Source organism: Globicephala melas, chromosome 4 (genome assembly GCF_963455315.2).
Source record: "Globicephala melas chromosome 4, mGloMel1.2, whole genome shotgun sequence".
Lineage (NCBI taxonomy): Eukaryota > Metazoa > Chordata > Mammalia > Artiodactyla > Delphinidae > Globicephala > Globicephala melas.
Genome location: NC_083317.1, coordinates 69,768,022 through 69,785,650, shown reverse-complemented (window position 1 = coordinate 69,785,650; position 17,629 = coordinate 69,768,022). Strand labels below are relative to the sequence as shown.

The 17,629-nt window shown below is 42.8% G+C and overlaps 1 protein-coding gene across 19 annotated transcripts in view; it reads right to left on the bottom strand.

Moving 5' to 3' along the window:
- Window positions 1–17,629, bottom strand: part of KALRN (kalirin RhoGEF kinase) — a 646,553-nt gene that overhangs the window by 69,448 nt on the left and 559,476 nt on the right. For 12 of the 19 annotated variants that reach the window (XM_060298164.1, XM_060298167.1, XM_060298169.1 and 9 more), the window contains 3 exons: window positions 5,597–5,877; window positions 4,101–4,205; window positions 556–651 (listed from right to left, as the gene is read on the bottom strand). In XM_060298164.1, coding sequence (XP_060154147.1) covers window positions 556–651; window positions 4,101–4,205; window positions 5,597–5,877 — 482 coding nt within the window. The remainder of the gene's footprint in view (window positions 1–555; window positions 652–4,100; window positions 4,206–5,596; window positions 5,878–17,629) is intronic. The other 7 variants (XM_060298171.1, XM_060298177.1, XM_060298182.2 and 4 more) reach the window with 3 other exon arrangements.

The following is a 17,629-nucleotide window of genomic DNA, read 5'->3' as shown; positions in this document are numbered from 1 at the left end:
CCGCGGCATGTGGGATCTTCCCAGACTGAGGCACGAACCTGTGTCCCCTGCATCGGCAGGCAGACTCTCAACCACTGCGCCACCAGGGAAGCCCCGGGATGATTTTTTAAGGAAAAAAATTTTTAATGGTTATTTGCAGAATGAAGAGGGTATATGGGTCAGTGTGGAGAGGGATGGAGAGGTAGTGAGGAGTGGTCAGGGAGATGGGCTTCGAGAAGTCAATGCAGCGTCCGTGAGAGCACTCAGCTCCCTGCGTGGGACAGGGAAAGATGGCAGGAAAAGGCACGACCTTCAGGAGTTTGACACTAGTACTAAAAATACCAGCTAACTTTTTTTTTTAATTAGTAAGAAACATTAGAAAGAAAAGAAGAAGGTCATATGTGTGAAATTTCATTGGTCTTCTATAAACTAGGATATTTGAAAAGAGAGTTACTGTAATCAAAATTATGATGAGGCAGCTTTCCCTAGAGAGTATCCATCATTTTCAAGTGGAGAAGGGTTTAAAAGCCGCATGGAGGTGAAACACGCAGAACTGCCTCCAGGACCCACACTTACCAGCTTGTTTTTGACCAACTGTTCTATTGCACTGACAAGGTCTGCAGCAGTAGGTACTTCGGTGGAAGCCTGCCGGGCTGCTAGCAAAGAGGAGGACTGCAAGACATTGAGCAGCAAAGGAAAAGCAGATTAGCGAGGCATGAGGAATAGCGATTAGGCAGCAACACAGCAAGTCCAAAGCTTCAGGCAGGCAAGGGAGGCAAAGCTCTCTGTTTAGAGGGAAGAGATGACAGAGGGAGATAGGGGTAGCGTGGGTGTGGGGCAGCGAAGCAGGGGTGGGACCAAGCTCTTTTTAGTCAGACCTCTTGAGGAGCTGAGGGGAGGGGTCACTGAGTTCCCAGGAGGCCAACAGGGAAGGGCTGCACCCACTGACAGCAAGGGGGGAGGGGGCAGACAGGATTCTGGCCACTACAGGGCTGCCCACTGCTGTTCCAGGAAATGAGGGTCAATAACCTAGCCTCGAGTGTGTCCAAAGAGAAACTGTCCTTACTTTACTTACATGTAGATCTTCAACACAGACTGTCACCATGTGTCAAGCAGAAATGCTAGGAGCAGGGCACTTGGAGACCAGAAACCGCCTCCCCCATTCACACACACACACACACACACACACACACACACACTGTCACACACTCTCTCTCTCTCTCACACACACACACACACACACACTGTCACTCTCTCTCTCTCTCTCTCTCTCTCTCTCTCACACACACACACACACGCTCCTCCACAAACACTGCTGTTTCTGGTAAGGCCCCCGAACTGAAACACTAGGGAAGTAATAAAGGGCTTTAGCAGGACTTGTGCGTCTCATGGTGGAGCAACCAGGCACTACCCTGTTCACAGTGAAAGGCGGCTCAAGCCCGGGGCCTTCCTCCTTCCCTCACACCAGCAGTAAGGACTGGTCTACCGGACTGTCTGGTCAACAGTTTGGGCATTCCTGCTCACTGAGGGACAGTGTTTTGTTTTGTTTTTTTTTCTTCCTACTCCTACTTGAGAAGAAATTGGGAGAGAAACGGTTAACCCTGTGTAAGCTTTAACCCACCCTGTGCTTCAAAGCAGAGGACAACGGAGTTCCCAGGGCCCAGGATGCGTGGGCACAGTGAGCGTGGGAGTAGAAAGTTGGACATCCTGGCCAGGCTGTGGCTTCAAGTCTGTCCTTTAAGTTATGGGGAAGAATTTCTAAAAGGAAGCTTCTTGTTGTCTAAGCTAAGACTTACTTTAGGTAAGTCTTTGCTTCTGAAATGGGCTAAAAAAAATCAAATGAATGTAATTAAGAGAGAGCAACACTCTTTTCCTCTCCTGGGGAAAGCAGGAAAGGAACTTAAATCTCTTTGGAAATCCAAGTTATCTACTTTCTGCTCTAGTAATCCTTCCTCTGGGAACTTATTCCAAGGACAGAAGTCAAAAGAACAAATGCTGTATGTACCAAGTGATCTGTAGCAGTATTACCCAGAGCAGCAAAAACTGGAAACAATCCAGGATATCCCCAAACAGGCTGGTCAAGCATATTATGATACATCACATAAGTGAAATACTCCTCAGTTATTAAAATTATAGTTCTGAAGGTAAAATTAATAAGATTTTAGGAAATATTAAACATTATTATTTAATTTATCGATATTAAAAATATAAAACAATGAACACATCCTATGCCTAGTATAATTATAAAAATAAAACATACCTGCATATGAACAAATAGAAGGAAACAGAATGAAAGTAACTGCACAACACTAGAATGGGTGAACTTTTAGAAATTCCTTTTACACCGCTGTAAAAATTATTTTAATGAATCCCAACTCCATTTGCTAGAAATTCTGAAGCTCATCCCGCTCCCAAATATTCCAGAAAAACAGACTTTCAGAAACCAAACAGCAGGACTGAGGAGGTTCATGTGTCTAAAAAGGCGCTCATGCCAGCTGCCCTAATCCTGGCTAAGAAAAGGGCTACACAAATGTCTGGGGGTAAGTCCGCATTCTCAGTTAAAAATTATCCAGGAACAACATAACGTCCTTTCCCCAAAACAAACCGTGCTTGAGGGACGTGGAGGGGGAGGGCTCGTGGCCTCTCCTTATCTTATGTAAGCTGGTACTTCCATGCGAAGGCGGTGTGGGGCGGCAGATAATGTGACCCGCGTGCCCTGCTCCCCACACACACTATCACTGTGTCTAGAACATTTTACAATAGGCCTCTGGGAACACAGCAGGTTGGTTCTCGTTCCCACCTCAAGGCGAAGCACAGGCGTTTCTGCCTCTGGGGATCCAGGATGGGCATCATGCCATGCTTCCTCTACTTCTCTTCCCAACAGTCCAGAGACAGAGCCTTAGGAGGGGCCGTAACTGTGTGCTTCTCATGGGTGAGTCACAGAGGGGGCAGCGACCACATCTTAGTCATGGACCTGTTCCTGGAAAATGTCCCTCTAGCTTAGCACAGAGGAAGACCTCAACTAATGTCTGGGGGCCACCGATCCAAAATGCAAAGCAGAGAGAATTCAAACAAGATCTGGGATATCACCAGAAACACTGAAGCAACTGCATCAGTACTTCCTGGATTGTATCCTGGGTGGCGTTGTGAAGGTTTGCTCCCTGCCCGTGCATGCTGGGCCCACCACCTCGGAAGGGGCTGCTGACTGCAGGGCAGGGCACTGGAGAGCACAGGGAGGCCCCAGGGGGATGGCTAACCACCACCAGCGGCACAATAAAACGATACTCTGGAAAGCAAATGGGAAGGACAATCAAAAACTGAAACCACCACCTCAGCCTCCAGAGTCCTCCAGGACAGCGACGCTAGAGAAGCAAGAGAAACACAATGAAGTGACAGCACAGTTAGGAAGACCAGTGACGGAGCACACAACGAAAGCAGGGGCCTACCCGAGCCTCAGCTCAGTACCAGGAAGCACGTTCAACCTGAGCCTCTGCTCCAGAACAATCGGGATGATGACCCTGCGCCCAGAGGCTTGGTGGACATTCACATTTCAGACACCAGAGAGTCTCTGCAGGCCAGTGAGCCAGAGAATTTTGCAAATCAAAGAACTGAGGCAACCTGGCATGTTAGGTTTGTCCAACTTTGACAAAACCTCCCCTTAGCAGCATCTCCATCCCTCGTGCTTTGTTTGCACTGGGCTTGACTGGAAGTTACCATGATTTGGATTTTAGAGTTGAGGATGAGGAAAACAATCAACTAACACATCGGTTGAACAACAAAATGATCATGACCTAGCACCACCTTGGATTCCTCTTCGAGACAATAGTTCTTTTCGGGATCTGCTGCTTCCAAAGACAGAGCCATTACCCTTCATCAACAGGACGAGATACCAGGCAGATTTCTGCTTTGAGTATTTTACACCCACCCCTGTACTGCCCAGAAGCAAGTCAGACCTCCAGGGTTGGGGGAGGGCTCCCCAACACAGATGGAATCTACGTCACCTCGGATTCATGCGGCATAAGAGATAACAAGGGAGAGAGAGTGTTACTACCCCTGACACACACACAAAACGAAATCACGTGTTTTACACATGGCTCTTCCAAGTGAGAAGGAAGTCCTACCATCTCGTCCTGCGTGGGGTCGTTGTCAAAGATCTTCATAGGCGGAGGGAGGGGTGTGTGTGACTCTTCATCTGGCTCATCCTCACCCCAACCTTTCTTGCTCTTCTAGAACAAAAGAGCAGCATTAGTCACTGTTTCCTACAGTTAAAGATGCCAGTTGGTTCAGGACTTGGGATTTTTAGAAAAGAAACATATAAGATACCCGCCTCTCTCAACACACTCCTAGTTTTTTTCAGTTTCAGGGTCCTCCTGTGTGGAATGGGCACACCTGCTTATCTCAAAAGGACAATGAGGTCCAAATGGTGGAAAACACACACACACACACACACACACACACACACACACACGAAAAACATCTACTTTATCGATTAGCCAGGAAGAGCGAAAGCTGAGAGAGTGGTTGGAGAGAAACTAACTTTTAAGTTTATGAAGGACTCAAACTACAATCTAAATATCACCAGGCTCTACTGCCATTCAGAGGGAGAAAAGGTAGACAGCCTAAAACTACAAAGAGAGTCTGGTTTCACACCAGGAAGAATTTCTTAGCCATGTCAGTGACTAGAGTAGGTTAGTTTGCCAGATAAAATAATTATCTCATACCCGAACCAAATACCCACTATATTTTGATCACAGAATCCCAGTTTTGGAAGGGATGTAAGAGGTCGTTGCCCAGTCTGACCTCTCAGCCAACACTGGTCTCTCCAACTGTTATGTGAGGTCATACAGTCTCCCAAACCTTTTCAGTATGGGTGTTCATCTGTTTTCATGAAGCCCCATTTCATCCCTGGTTGAGCCCCCATTAAAGGCTGCAACCTTGGCTACTGTAAACCTTCACCTGTTAATCATAATTCTGCCTTCTGGAGCAACCAGGAGTTGTCTACTCCATGTTATAAATGCCACTGCTCAACATACTCGAAAACAGCCATAATCTCCCAAGCCAGTCTTCTGTTTTCCAGGCCTGGCAGGTTTAATGCGGTCTTTAGTAGAGGCTGGGGACTTGGTGACCAGCTGGCTCCCCGTGGGCCCCGACACGCATCTCCAAATCTGGCAAAATGGTGTCTGTCTGCTGGACACTCTAGGTGCCAGACTTCAACCAGTCACAAATCAAACTGGCAATGTCTTTTTTTTTTCCTACTGTTTTTAATTTTTTTTTAAAATGGAACTAAACAGATTCATAGACACAGAGAACAGACTTGTGGTTGCCACGGGGAGGAGGGGAGAGAGAAGGATGGACTGGGAGTTTGGGGTTGGTAGATGCAAACTATTACATTTAGAATGGATAAACAACAAGGTCCTACTGTACAGCACAGGGAACTATATTCAAACTGGCAATGTCTTGAGAATACAAAGATCACCTAGGCCCAAGAAGACCAACTACTGGGAACTAGAGTCTGGCTAGTTTACAAACCCCGGGGAAGGATGCCTCTTGAGGCTCCAGGAAGGAGGTACATCAGAAACCCCTCCCGATGGAAGGCTCCGGGGCTTCGAGTAAGTACCTCGTCAGCGCTGTCTCCCTGAGGGGTCGTCTCATCCCCAGGCTTGGGAGATCCCAGGTCGAAGCTCTTCCGACCGTCTCGTACTTTCTTCTGCTTCTTGATGTTTCCGTCTGCCTTCCCGCTGTTGAGCCGCCGCACGGGACTCGTCAGCCACTTCTTCAGGGTGTTGGTGGAGCGCTTGGGCCCAGGGGAACTGTGGATGGAGTTCAGGGAGGGCTGGGCCTGCAGGTTGGCCACCGACTCGGACTTGCCTCCGTTTTCACTTGAATGAGAGTACGCATCTGAGGAAAAAGAATAGACAGACACGGCGTGTCAGGGGCAGTTAAGGCAGGCTGCCAGCCTGGGAGAAAGACAGCTCCAACCTCAGGAAGCTAGGGCACCAGGCAGAATGTCAAGGCCAGCTGCAGACAGAAGACAAAGACTCCTGCAAAATCAAGATTCTAAGCAAGAACCATTAACCAATAACAATGTCATAGAGCACCTATGAGTATTATGAAGTTGTATAAGACACAGATTCTATTTTCATAGATGCCTTATCTAGCTACACACACACACACACACACACACACACACACACACACAAAGAGGGAAAGAGAAGAGTCAAAGAGCAAGACAGAGCACGCAAAATAAAGATGAATGCACAAAGCAGTATGTGGTTAATTGCCAGAGGGCTGGCATGGACTGCAGACCATAAGGAAGCAGAGCTGAGAGGAGGGTCAGATCAGCGCAGGCAGGACTGGTCTGAAAAGCTTTAACGGAAGAGATGTGTCTGAGTAGAAGGGAAGGGAGAAGGAATTCCAAAAGCGGGAGATGGCAGGAACAAAAGCACAGAGGCAGGAAAATGGAGAAACAAGTGAACACAGCCCTTAAGCAGACCCTTCCAATGAAATAAAGATGAACAGAGAAGGAGAAACTGGACAGAAAGAAGAGTGAAAACATTTAATAGTAAACTAGAGGAGTACGAACTTTATTGTGAGACGCTAATGGGAAAGGGGGCAAAAAGCGCTTTTGTTTGCTTGTTTGTTTTTTAATTAATCTGGTAACTACAGACAACATAGCCCTGGGAAGAGGGATTGGAATCTAGAAGCCCACACTAGGAGGACACGGGGAGGACAAAGGAATGAATGTGAGGCATTTCTAAGCAAGAAGTGATACAGTTCGTATCTGGATGACACATCACAGGTGAGTTGTCTCTCTTATGCTGCTGCTTCTCATTGCCAAAGAGGTCTTGGGAGAATACCTGACCAGCTTCACCTCAACCCCTGATGGGCCCTGTGGCCCTGGTACCAGTTTGCATACTGGTAGTTAAACCAAACACATGACTAGGTATTTATAAAAAGTACTGCCGTGGCTTTTTACGCCCACTTGTCTCAAAGACCGAATCATCTTTTCCTATACAGTAGACCGAGACTAGAGGTCTAACCTGGCCTTGGAGGCCCGATGGCCTAGACCTGTCCAATACATTAGAAACCAAATCTTAAAATAAAGAGAATAAATATTTTTGCCAGTCAAGAGCTGCCTCCAGCCTCTATAACCGGCTGATCTCACAGGCACCAAGCTCAGGCTCCTGACCCTGCGGGAACTTTCTTAGATATGGTTAGAGTTCTGTGCGTACTTTAGAAAACAAGAACAGAATATCTGCATGTAGAAGCATTCAAAATTGAGCTTCTAAAGCCCCCTGGTATGAAGGATAACTCATAGGGTTGCTCAGCTCAGGGAATATTTAGGGATCGACTGACTTGGTTGACATCCCTTTAAGGACAAAGCTGTAATCTTATCTCAGAGAATTCTGTGCTGGCTGTGGTCTTGGGTGTGTTGACATTATTTCTGAAGTGTTTGGTATGGGTCAAACTCCTGTTCTCAGAAGCCCGGGTGATAAACATCTCAGCAGCACCACTGCAGCACTAGTAGTGGGACCTGGGCCTCTTATCTCTCTGCTGATAAGCCCCAGAGGCTTTTCATTCACCAGGCCCCTGTGATACCACAAGTCTCTGTTAAATCCAAGCCTTCAAAACTTAGATTTATCAGTATATGTTGTGTCAGCAGAGCTAGAGGCCCAGCCACATTAACTGTGCCTTGTGTTACTAAGCAAGACGGATGACTGCCTAAGTTTTCTGTTCCATGACGAACCACAGCCTGGCTTTGAGATTCATGAATGCAAATTTTGACTGACCATTCTGCTCCTCTCTCTATCATCTGATTCTGCTTTGGTGCATTCTGTACAAATTAATGGCAAGTGTACAGATTATAAAGTACAAATTAAAAATCAAGAGTATTCTCAATTTTGTTTCAAGTTTATTCTGTGTAAACCATCAGGGCCATTCAACCACAGCCCACATAAAAGAGAACTGAAGAGTTGGAAGCAACCTCTAACTTGTCATCTAGTGAGGGTCCCGTATTGAGACAGGACTATTTCTAAATCACTTTGAATGCATGGTTACAAAAAGATGTGGCATCGTTTAGTCTAGAAAATGTGTACTTAGTTTATTGCTACTTCAAAGAATTATTGCCATGTGATGCTCACCCCATCTTTGGAAGATGGGCTGCAATGAGCTGTTTGAGAATTTATTCTAGTACCTTTCCGGGCACAACAGCTAACTGACCAATCTGTAACAACTACAACAGTAATACTGTTATCTCACCAAATCTTTCCAAGCTGAGACAGGTACTAAGTATAAGTATCATCTTAGGAAATAGAGTGTTCCAGGAAACCCAGGGTCATCATTAGTGTGGCAGACAGGCAAAATTTAAACCCAGATCTGACTCCACTGCACATATATTTAATCTTATTCCCACATCTGTGTCCACTCCATGAATTCTGTTAGCCTCTATAATTATTGTAAAAAAGAACATCAAGTTGTTAGTCTATGTGACATTTCATATAGACATTTATATATAATTTATATGTTATTAAATTTCAATGCTGAAAACAATCTCAGTCTCACTAATTTTACAGATAAGGCAATGAAAGCTTGTATATGGGAAATCCATGGTCACAAATTAGTTAGCCATAAAGCTAGGACCAGAATCCAGGCACCTCTACATCTCTCCAGGGTTCCGAACCAATGCTTCCTCTTCAGCCCTGAGGCATTAAAAACTGTCCATAAGATTGGTATCTGGTTTTACGTCACTAGGAAGACAAATGTGTCCTTGGACACTGCAGGAATAAAGTTCCCTGGTATGTCCAACTTGCTTCCTAGATCAGAAAAAATAATATTCTGAGGCTGATTTTACTATGAGATATTTTTATTTTTTTCATTTTGTTTTGGCTGCACCACTCAGCACGTGGGATCTTAGTTCCCCAACCAGGGATCGAACCCTCACCCCCTGCAGTGGAAGCACGAAGTCTTAACAACTGGACCGCCGGGGAAGTCCCACTATGAGATATTTTTCAAATAGAAAAAAATATAGAAAAAATTTAACATCTAAATACCCATCACCTAGATATGATAAGTGTAGACATTTTTGCCATATTTGCTTCAGTTTTTTTAATCTTTCTTTTAATTGAACTATAGTCGATTTACAAAGTTGTGTTGGTTTCAGATGTACAGCAAAGTGATTCAGTTATACAAACATATGTGTATATATATACATATATATATTCTTTTTCAGATTCTTTGCCATTATAGGTTATTATAAGATATTGAATATAGTTCCCTGTGCTACACAGTAGGTCCTTGTTGTTTATCTAATTGATATACAGTAGAGTGTATATGTTAATCCCAAACTCCCAATTTATCCTCCCCCATCACTTTCCCCTTTGGTAATCATAAGTTTGTTTTCTATGTCTGTGAGTCTATTTCTGCTTTGTAAATAAGTTCATTTGTATCATATTTTTTTAGATTCCACATGTAAGTGATATCCTATGATACTTGTCTTTCTCTGTCCGAATTCCTTCACTTAGTATGATGATCTCTAGGTCCATCCATGTTGCTGCAAATGGCACTGTCATTCTTTTTTATGGCTGAGTAATATTCCATTGTGTGTGTGTACACACACACACACACACACACACACACACACACACACACCCCACATCTTTATCCATTCATCTGTCAATGGATATTTAGGTTGCTTCCATGTCTTGGCTGTTGTAAATAGTGCTGCTATGAACACTGGGGTGCATGTATCTTTTCAAATTAGAGTTTTCTCTGGATATCTGCCCAGGAGAGAGATCATTGGATCATATGATAATTCTATTTTTAGTTTTTAAAGGGATCTCCATATCGTTCTCCATAGTGGCTGCATTAATGTACATTCGCACCAACAGCGTAGGAGGGTTCCTTTTTCTCCACATCTTCTGTAGCATTTGTTATTTGTAGACTTTTTCATGATGGCCATTCTGACCAGTGTGAGGTGATACCTCACTGCAGTTTTAATTTGCCTTTCTCTAATGATTAGCGATATTGAACACCATTTCATGCACCTGTTGGCCATCTGTATGTCTTTGGAGAAATGTCTATTTAGGTCTTCTGGCCATTTTTTGACTGGGTTGTTTGGTTTTTTGATATTAAGCTGTATGAGCTATTTGTATATTTTGGAAATTAATCCCTTGTTGGTAGCATCATTCGCAGTATTTTCTCCCAGTCCGTGGTTGTCTTTTAATTTTGTTTATGGTTTCCTTTGCTGTGCAAAAGCTTTTACATTTAATTAGGTTCCCTTTGTTTATTTTTGCTTTTGTTTCTGTTATTCTAGGGGAGAGATCCAAAAAAATATTGTTGTGATTTATGTCAAAGAGTATTCTGCACCTATGTTTTTCTCTAGGAGTTTTATAGTATCCGGTCTTATGTTTAGGTCTTTAATCCATTTTGAGTTTGTTTTTGTACATGGTGTTAGAGAATGTTCTAATTTTGTTCTTTTACGTGTAGCTGTCCAGTTTTTCCAGCACCACTTATTGAAGAGACTGTCTTTTCTCCATTGTATATTCTTGCCTTTGTTGTAGATTAATTGACCATAAGTGCATGTGTTTATTTATGGGCTTTCTATCCTGTTCCAGAAAAGGCTCTTGATAAAATTCAACATCCCTTTATGATAAAACTCTCTCCAGAAAGTGGGCATAGAGGGAACATACCTCAACATAATAAAGGCCATATATGACAAACCCACAGCCAACAACATACTCAACAGTAAAAAGCTGAAAGCATTTCCTCTAAGATCAGCAACAAGATAAGGATGCCCATTTTCATCACTTTTATTCAACATAGTTTTGGAAGTGCTAGTCACAGCAATCAGAGAAGAAAAAGAAATAAAAGGAATCCAAATTGGAAATGACACAATGCTTATATATAGACAATGCTAAAGACACTACCAGAAAACTGCTAGAGTTCATCAATGAATTCAGTAAAGTTGTAGGATACGAAATTAATATACAGAAATCTTTTGCACTTACATACACTAATAACAAAATATCAGAAAGAGAAATTAAGGAAATAATCCCATTTATCATTGCATCAAAAAGAGTAAAATAAACGCCTAGGAATCAACCTACCTAAGGAGGCAAAAGACCTGTACTCTGAAAGTTATAATACGCTGATGAAAGAAACTGACGACAACACAAACAGATGGAAAGATATACCGTGTTTTTGGATTGGAAGAATCAATATTGTTAAAATGACCATACTATCCAAGGCAATCTACAGATTCAATGCAATCCATATCAATGGTATTTTTCACAGAACTAGAACAAAAAAATTTTTAATTTGAACAGAAACACAAAAGACTCCGAATAGCCAAAACAATCTGGAGAAGGAAGAATGAAGTTGGAAGAATCACACTCCCAGACTTCAGACTATACTACAAAGCTACAGTATCAAACACAGTATAGTAAATGCTCACTCTCATTTTCTGTATTCATCTCCCTGTGGACTGGAAACATAGCTCACAAACCTTCACCATCTATAGATCGCACATTGAGGAGCACAGCTCTCAATTCTAAAGCATGTATTTCAAGGTGAAACTGCTGGGTTTTAGTGAATACACATCACCAGCTTCACTAGGTACTGACGAATTGCTCTCTGATTTACTCCCACCAACCATGTGCAAAAGTTCTCATCTTCCTGTATTCTTCTAGGTGTTTCAATATGCACCATTAGTACATAATTTTCCTCTGGAAAAATTAAATGTGCTCTCCCTAACCCAAAACACCTACTTCAAAGAATGAAGTTGAGATGAAATAGAATGTTTCAAGGAGAAGAAATAAAAAGGTAAAATCCAGTGCCTCTAGACCAATAGGAAATGCATCCTCTAGTTGATTTCTCAGCCACAAACTGGAAAAATAGGAAGCTTGGCAGGGTAATCCATGAGGTTGGAGGTCCAACTTCATAGACTCTGAATTGCATGAGTTGAATGAATTCCCATGATTGGTCACGGGAATATGAAGATACTAATGAAATCAAGAAAATCTATATAAATAAGCCAACAAACAACAAACTCTTAGCCACCAGCAGACTTCCATAATATTTTTTATCCATGCTTCCTTCAATTTCCAAGCCACCTCTCTAAACTGCCCAATTTCTTCCTTAATACCTAAGAATAGAAGACTTGATGCATGGTCACAGAACACGTTCCAAAGCTTTACCAATGACTAGAGAATTCTTGACACCAACACTCATCTTTTAATGATATTTTGTTCAAGTTGATTAAAAGAGAAAATTCTGTTGGTATAATTTTCCTGCCCTGATTGTATGATTCAAGAATAATCTACTGGTGTAGGGCTTCCCTGGTGGCGCAGTGGTTGAGAGTCCACCTGCCGATGCAGGGGACACGGGTTTGTGCCCTGGTCCGGGAAGATCCCACATGCCGCGGAGCGGCTGGGCCCGTGAGCCATGGCCGCTGAGCCTGCGCGTCCGGAGCCTGTGCTCTGCAACGGGAGAGGCCACAACAGTGAGAGGCCCGCATACCACAAAAAAAAAAAAAAAAAAAAGAATAATCTACTGGTGCCTACTCTATGGATTGCAACAGAGAGATGGCAGCACTGGACAGAAACTCAGGCCTCTGTTTCTTCATCTACAAAATGGACAGATTAGACAGAGTGCATTCAAAGCCTTGCTCTACCACTGGCTAGCTCTGTGACTCTGGGCCAATTACTTGATCTCTGTGTATCTTGGTTTTCTCATCAGTAAATGAAGATAATATTGGTATCTATCCTATAGGGTTGTTATCAGGATTAAGGAGTTAATATTTGTGAAGTGCTTATAACAATGTCTAATTCCACTGGAAGTACCATCTAAGTTAAATAAAAATCAATAAAACCATAACTATCTCCCCTAGTTCCATGTCTGTGATTCTATTCTGTATCTTCCTTCACTCCATCTGTATGTTCCTCTAAAGGCTAGACTCTAGTAATGTAAGCCATTTTTAACCTCAAAGTACCTCATGAAAACAAAGAAAAACTTCAGGCTACCAGCTGCCATTCTGTGTTACTCTCCCTCCCCACTTCAAATAACCACTCCTACGATCAATGCCTGAAATCTCATTGGAGAATAAGGTAGTCACATCCTTAGGCTACCATGTCATTGTTGTCCACCCTCCCACCATTAAGAAGTTTAGGCAGCACAGGTTACTCCCTGGAGATGACATGTGTCTTTTTATCTACAGGGTATCCATCCCTCAGAATGTGAGCTTCTGATGGGCTTGATGACCAAGCAACTAAACAGCTGTTGATATTAGGGTCTCAGATACCATCATGGGGTTAGAATAAACATGTCAATGCTATTGGCCTAAGACCTGGGACAAAGGCTCCATAATTTTAGGTAATTTAATCACAGCAGCACGTTTCTAAGCAGCACAGGAGATGAGAGCTGTCTGCTTGACATAAAGATGAAAATTGGAATAAAGCCCATGAGAGTTTACAGACTGAGCACATCCTAATAAGTCCATTGTCTATGTGAAACATTCTTTTAGCTGGGAAGCCCTTCATTAGCAATCAAAATATAATATATTTGTGTACCACATGCATATTAACTGAATATACTAGAAATTTTTTTTCCTTCCACAGTGGCATGTTGTTTATGAAAACTTTCTTTTTTTTGAAATGTATTTTTAAATTAAACATACTGCTTTTACAAGAATCTACAATTTGTATTTTGGTGAGGAATTCCTGAAACCTCTTCATCATGTGTATGAATATACTAGAAAATTTTTTTCCTTCCACAGTGGCATATTGTTTATGAAAACTTTCTTTTTTTTGAAATGTATTTTTTAATTAAACATACCGCTTCTACAAGAATCTACAATTTTCATTTTGGTGAGGAATTCCTGAAACCTCTTCACGATGTGCATGAAGATACTAGAAACTTTGCTCATTCATAAATTCAATTTTCTTTCTAAAATGTTTTGCCTCATTTCTTTCACGTTTTATGTTACACCTAAAAAAGTCTTCTACCCTTTTTGGTTTCATGTAAATTTTGTAAAACTATTCTGAAAGGATACATTGTGTACAAGTCACCACAGAATGCAAATTCAGGATACGGCAAATGCCTTATGGCTGCATCCACAGGACTGAGAGCTGTTATTTTTTCTAATCACAAAATATTGGTTCTGCTTTCCACTGACCTCAAAGTGAGTTGAAAGTAAAGAAGGACCACATGTCCTACACAAAGAGAGAAAACAGTTCTATTAGTTGTATGGGTTTAACAGCCCCGAAGACCAGGAGTGGTGTCCTTACAAGTGCTAGGCTGGGACCCCACAGAGTTCACATATGTACAGGTGGCATCCAAGGTTTTGGTGGATTGTGAGTACCCCAGATGCATAACTCACTAAGCTGGCCCACCATTTTCTACACTGACTTCAAAGACACAACTCAAGAAGGAAAACTCATTTCAGTCTGTTCTTCTGGAGTTCAGTGATGGTATTCAATCACACCCCAAAGGCAGGTCTTCCACATACTGTATTATGTAATTGCTAAAAGATAGGGGGTCTACCTAGAGGGGTGGGATAGGGAAGGTGGGAGGGAGGGAGACGCAAGAGGGAAGAGATATGGGGATATATGTAGGTGTATAACTGATTCACTTTGTTATAAAGCAGAAACTAACACACCATTGTAAAGCAATTATACCACAATAAAGATGTCAAAAAAAAAAAAGATAGGGGGTCTAGCTGTTCATTAGTCTTACCTCATCATCCACCATCTAGTTGGACAACAGGTCTATAAAATCTCCCTGGTATTCATCATAATATTGTTTTGGAAGCTTTGACGCCAGTAGCTGATATCAGAAGAAATCACAAAAGTTCCTAACATCACTAGATATTTACAGAAAAGTCCTTTAAATTCCTTTTGTCTTGCTTTAGCTCCAATGACACAAGAATCATTGTAAACTCATCCTTATTGCTCTCCATGGCTTGAGCTATATAAGGTAAATGCATTTCAATACATCTGCCTGAATAGATTATATACCCAAACATTCTTGTCTCCTTTGGCTTTCTATAAATAATTTACTTAATATAAAAACCATAGAAGTATCACACATACATTTTTTTCACACTGGAAATTGCACATCTAGAGAAGGGTGTATGATGGGAAGGTCAGGGTGAAAATTCTCTGGGTAATAAATCCATAAATTCAATTGTTTGTAAGCGTGGAGAGCACAAAACCTACAGTAAGTATTAGTACATCTTTCATGATGTAGGAGAAGGGCCCTGGTAGGCCTTTTAGCAGAACGCTTAGCAAAGCCCATCTCCTGGTTGCACTTTCAGCTGAGGTCCTGAGGCTATGTACCACCAGGTCCTGGCATGGCTGGCTTCCCTGAAAACCACTTGGCTGCCCATCTTGGTGTCTGGGCCACTTGGTGCCAGAAGAAGGATGCTATGGTGACAGCAACAGGACATGGGGGAGGGGGAGAATCAGCCTGGTGCAGAAACACTGTCTCTTAACACTAGGAAACTTGTTGCCCTTGCGATTGCTCCTACCACAATGTTAGACTAAAGCTGGCAAACACCTTGCCTCAGGATATTCCTTCCCCCATCCCTTAGCCAGATTCAAGTCTCAAATGCATAGTGCAAGCAAGCCCCTGCCTCCTGCTTACTAAGCCATAGCTTTTACACACTTAGTTCAGGAATTTCTTCTCCAATGAGTCCTTTGCCAACTCACCATTTTTTTTAAATAGATCTTTATTGGAGTATAATTGCTTCACAATACCGTGTTAGTTTCCGTTGCACAACAAAGCGAATCAGCCGTATGCATACACGTGTCCCCATATCCCCTCGCTCTTGTGCCTCCCTCCCATCCTCCCTATCCCACCCCTCTAGGTCATCGCAAAGCACTGAGCTGATCTCCCTGTGCTATGCTGCTTCCCACCAGTCAACTATTTTACATCCGGTAGTGTATATATGTCGATGTTACTCTCACTTCGCCCCAGCTTTGCCCTCCCACCCCATGTCATCAAGGCCATTTCTCTACGCCTACTTCTTTATTCCTGCCCTGCAACTAGGTTCACTCTACTCAGGCTTTATGGGTTTTTTATACATTTTTTCACACGTAAATCTCTATGATTTATAATGTCTGTGTCTGATTTTTCCCATTAAACTAGGAACACAAAATGAAGGACCACTCTGAGTCCCAAAAGCACACTGCATTAGGGTCTATCTTACTTTATTCCTACTTATTGGTCCCCTTCTCTTCCCTATACTGCTGTTCCTATCCTGGTAGCATGTGCACAGAAATCTGAACCACAGGGACAATTCCAAATCCAGTGGCATCCATATAGGGCAGAAAGCCTTTTCATCTTCAGAGCCCATTGGGACATAAGCTCTTCACATCAAGATCTTTTCCAACAGACAAAAGAGTCTCCATGAGGGTGAAAAGTCAGCACCTCCAGCTTTCATCTAAATGAACTCTTCAGAATTCTGTTCTAATTCAGTCCAGATCTCCCTTGACTACTGCTGGCTCCTTCAGTGCCCTGTCCCTGCATTGACTTCCATCAGGATGCCACTGGATGCAGAGGGTAAAATGAAGTTTCCAACTGCTTGTTCTCAGGTCTCCTTGGTCTCAGCTTCCCGTGTAATCTTCTCTCTGAGTCAGAGACAGAGGGAGGAGCAACCTCAAAGGGCACTGAGTCCGTGCCCTCCCCCGACCCCAGACAAGCACATCCTAAACACGCAAGGCCAGTGCTATGACAGGCTGTCACACTGGATCACGTGATTCACTAGTCCCCCTAGTTGGCTTTAGAAGTTAAGGGCTAAAAATTCTCTCTCTACGTTCCAGGGGTAGATTCTGCAGCTTGACATGTCAGAGCAGGCAAAAGTCAGTGAAAGCAGCTCTGTCGCCCTTCGGAGAGCAAATACTCCAGATACGACTTCCATCGATATGCCCGTTTCATTCTCTCAGACTTGTCCACAGCCTCGGGAGAGGACATGCACATTGTTTCCTAAACTGTGGAGTAGGGAACTTTCTTAAAAGCCTTCTGAACTGTTCAAAACATCACCACCAGAAGAGTGTGGTAGAACTTTCCAAACTGAGACTGAAGAAAGGACATGTCATATTAGTATAAAACCTAAATACAGAATTTTTATTTAAGTAATGGGCTTGTAATAGGGCTACAAGAATCAGTGGATCAGTAGGAACTGAGGTCACCGGGGATCTGTTTTCTTCTATAAAGATATCATGAGCACAAGGAGGTCTTCTAATCAGGACACATGGTAACTGTCAAGTCCCAAGGCTGGGGAAGGTGTCTTCTTCTGGCCTCTCCTCATATGCCACCCTCCCAAGTGTACGCCTGGCAGGGAAGTCAAATTTCCATGGTAAAATAGGGCCACTCCTGAGTCCATGATGTATCCACACTGGAGCTTCCCCCTAGGCCTTCAAATAAGCCCTCAAGTGGTTTAAATGTAAGCTCTCTAATATAACTTACCCTACTGCCTTACATGGTAACATTTTCCACTTTTCAGAATGTGTGAACATAAACAAGTTCAGCTCCAGTAATACCCACAAAGCCTCAAAATAACATTATACAAGTTACCGTATATAACTGAAGACTCTCTCAGAGAATGACCAAGACTACCTTTCAGTTTTTCTGTCCTGCAAGCTAATTCTTCATT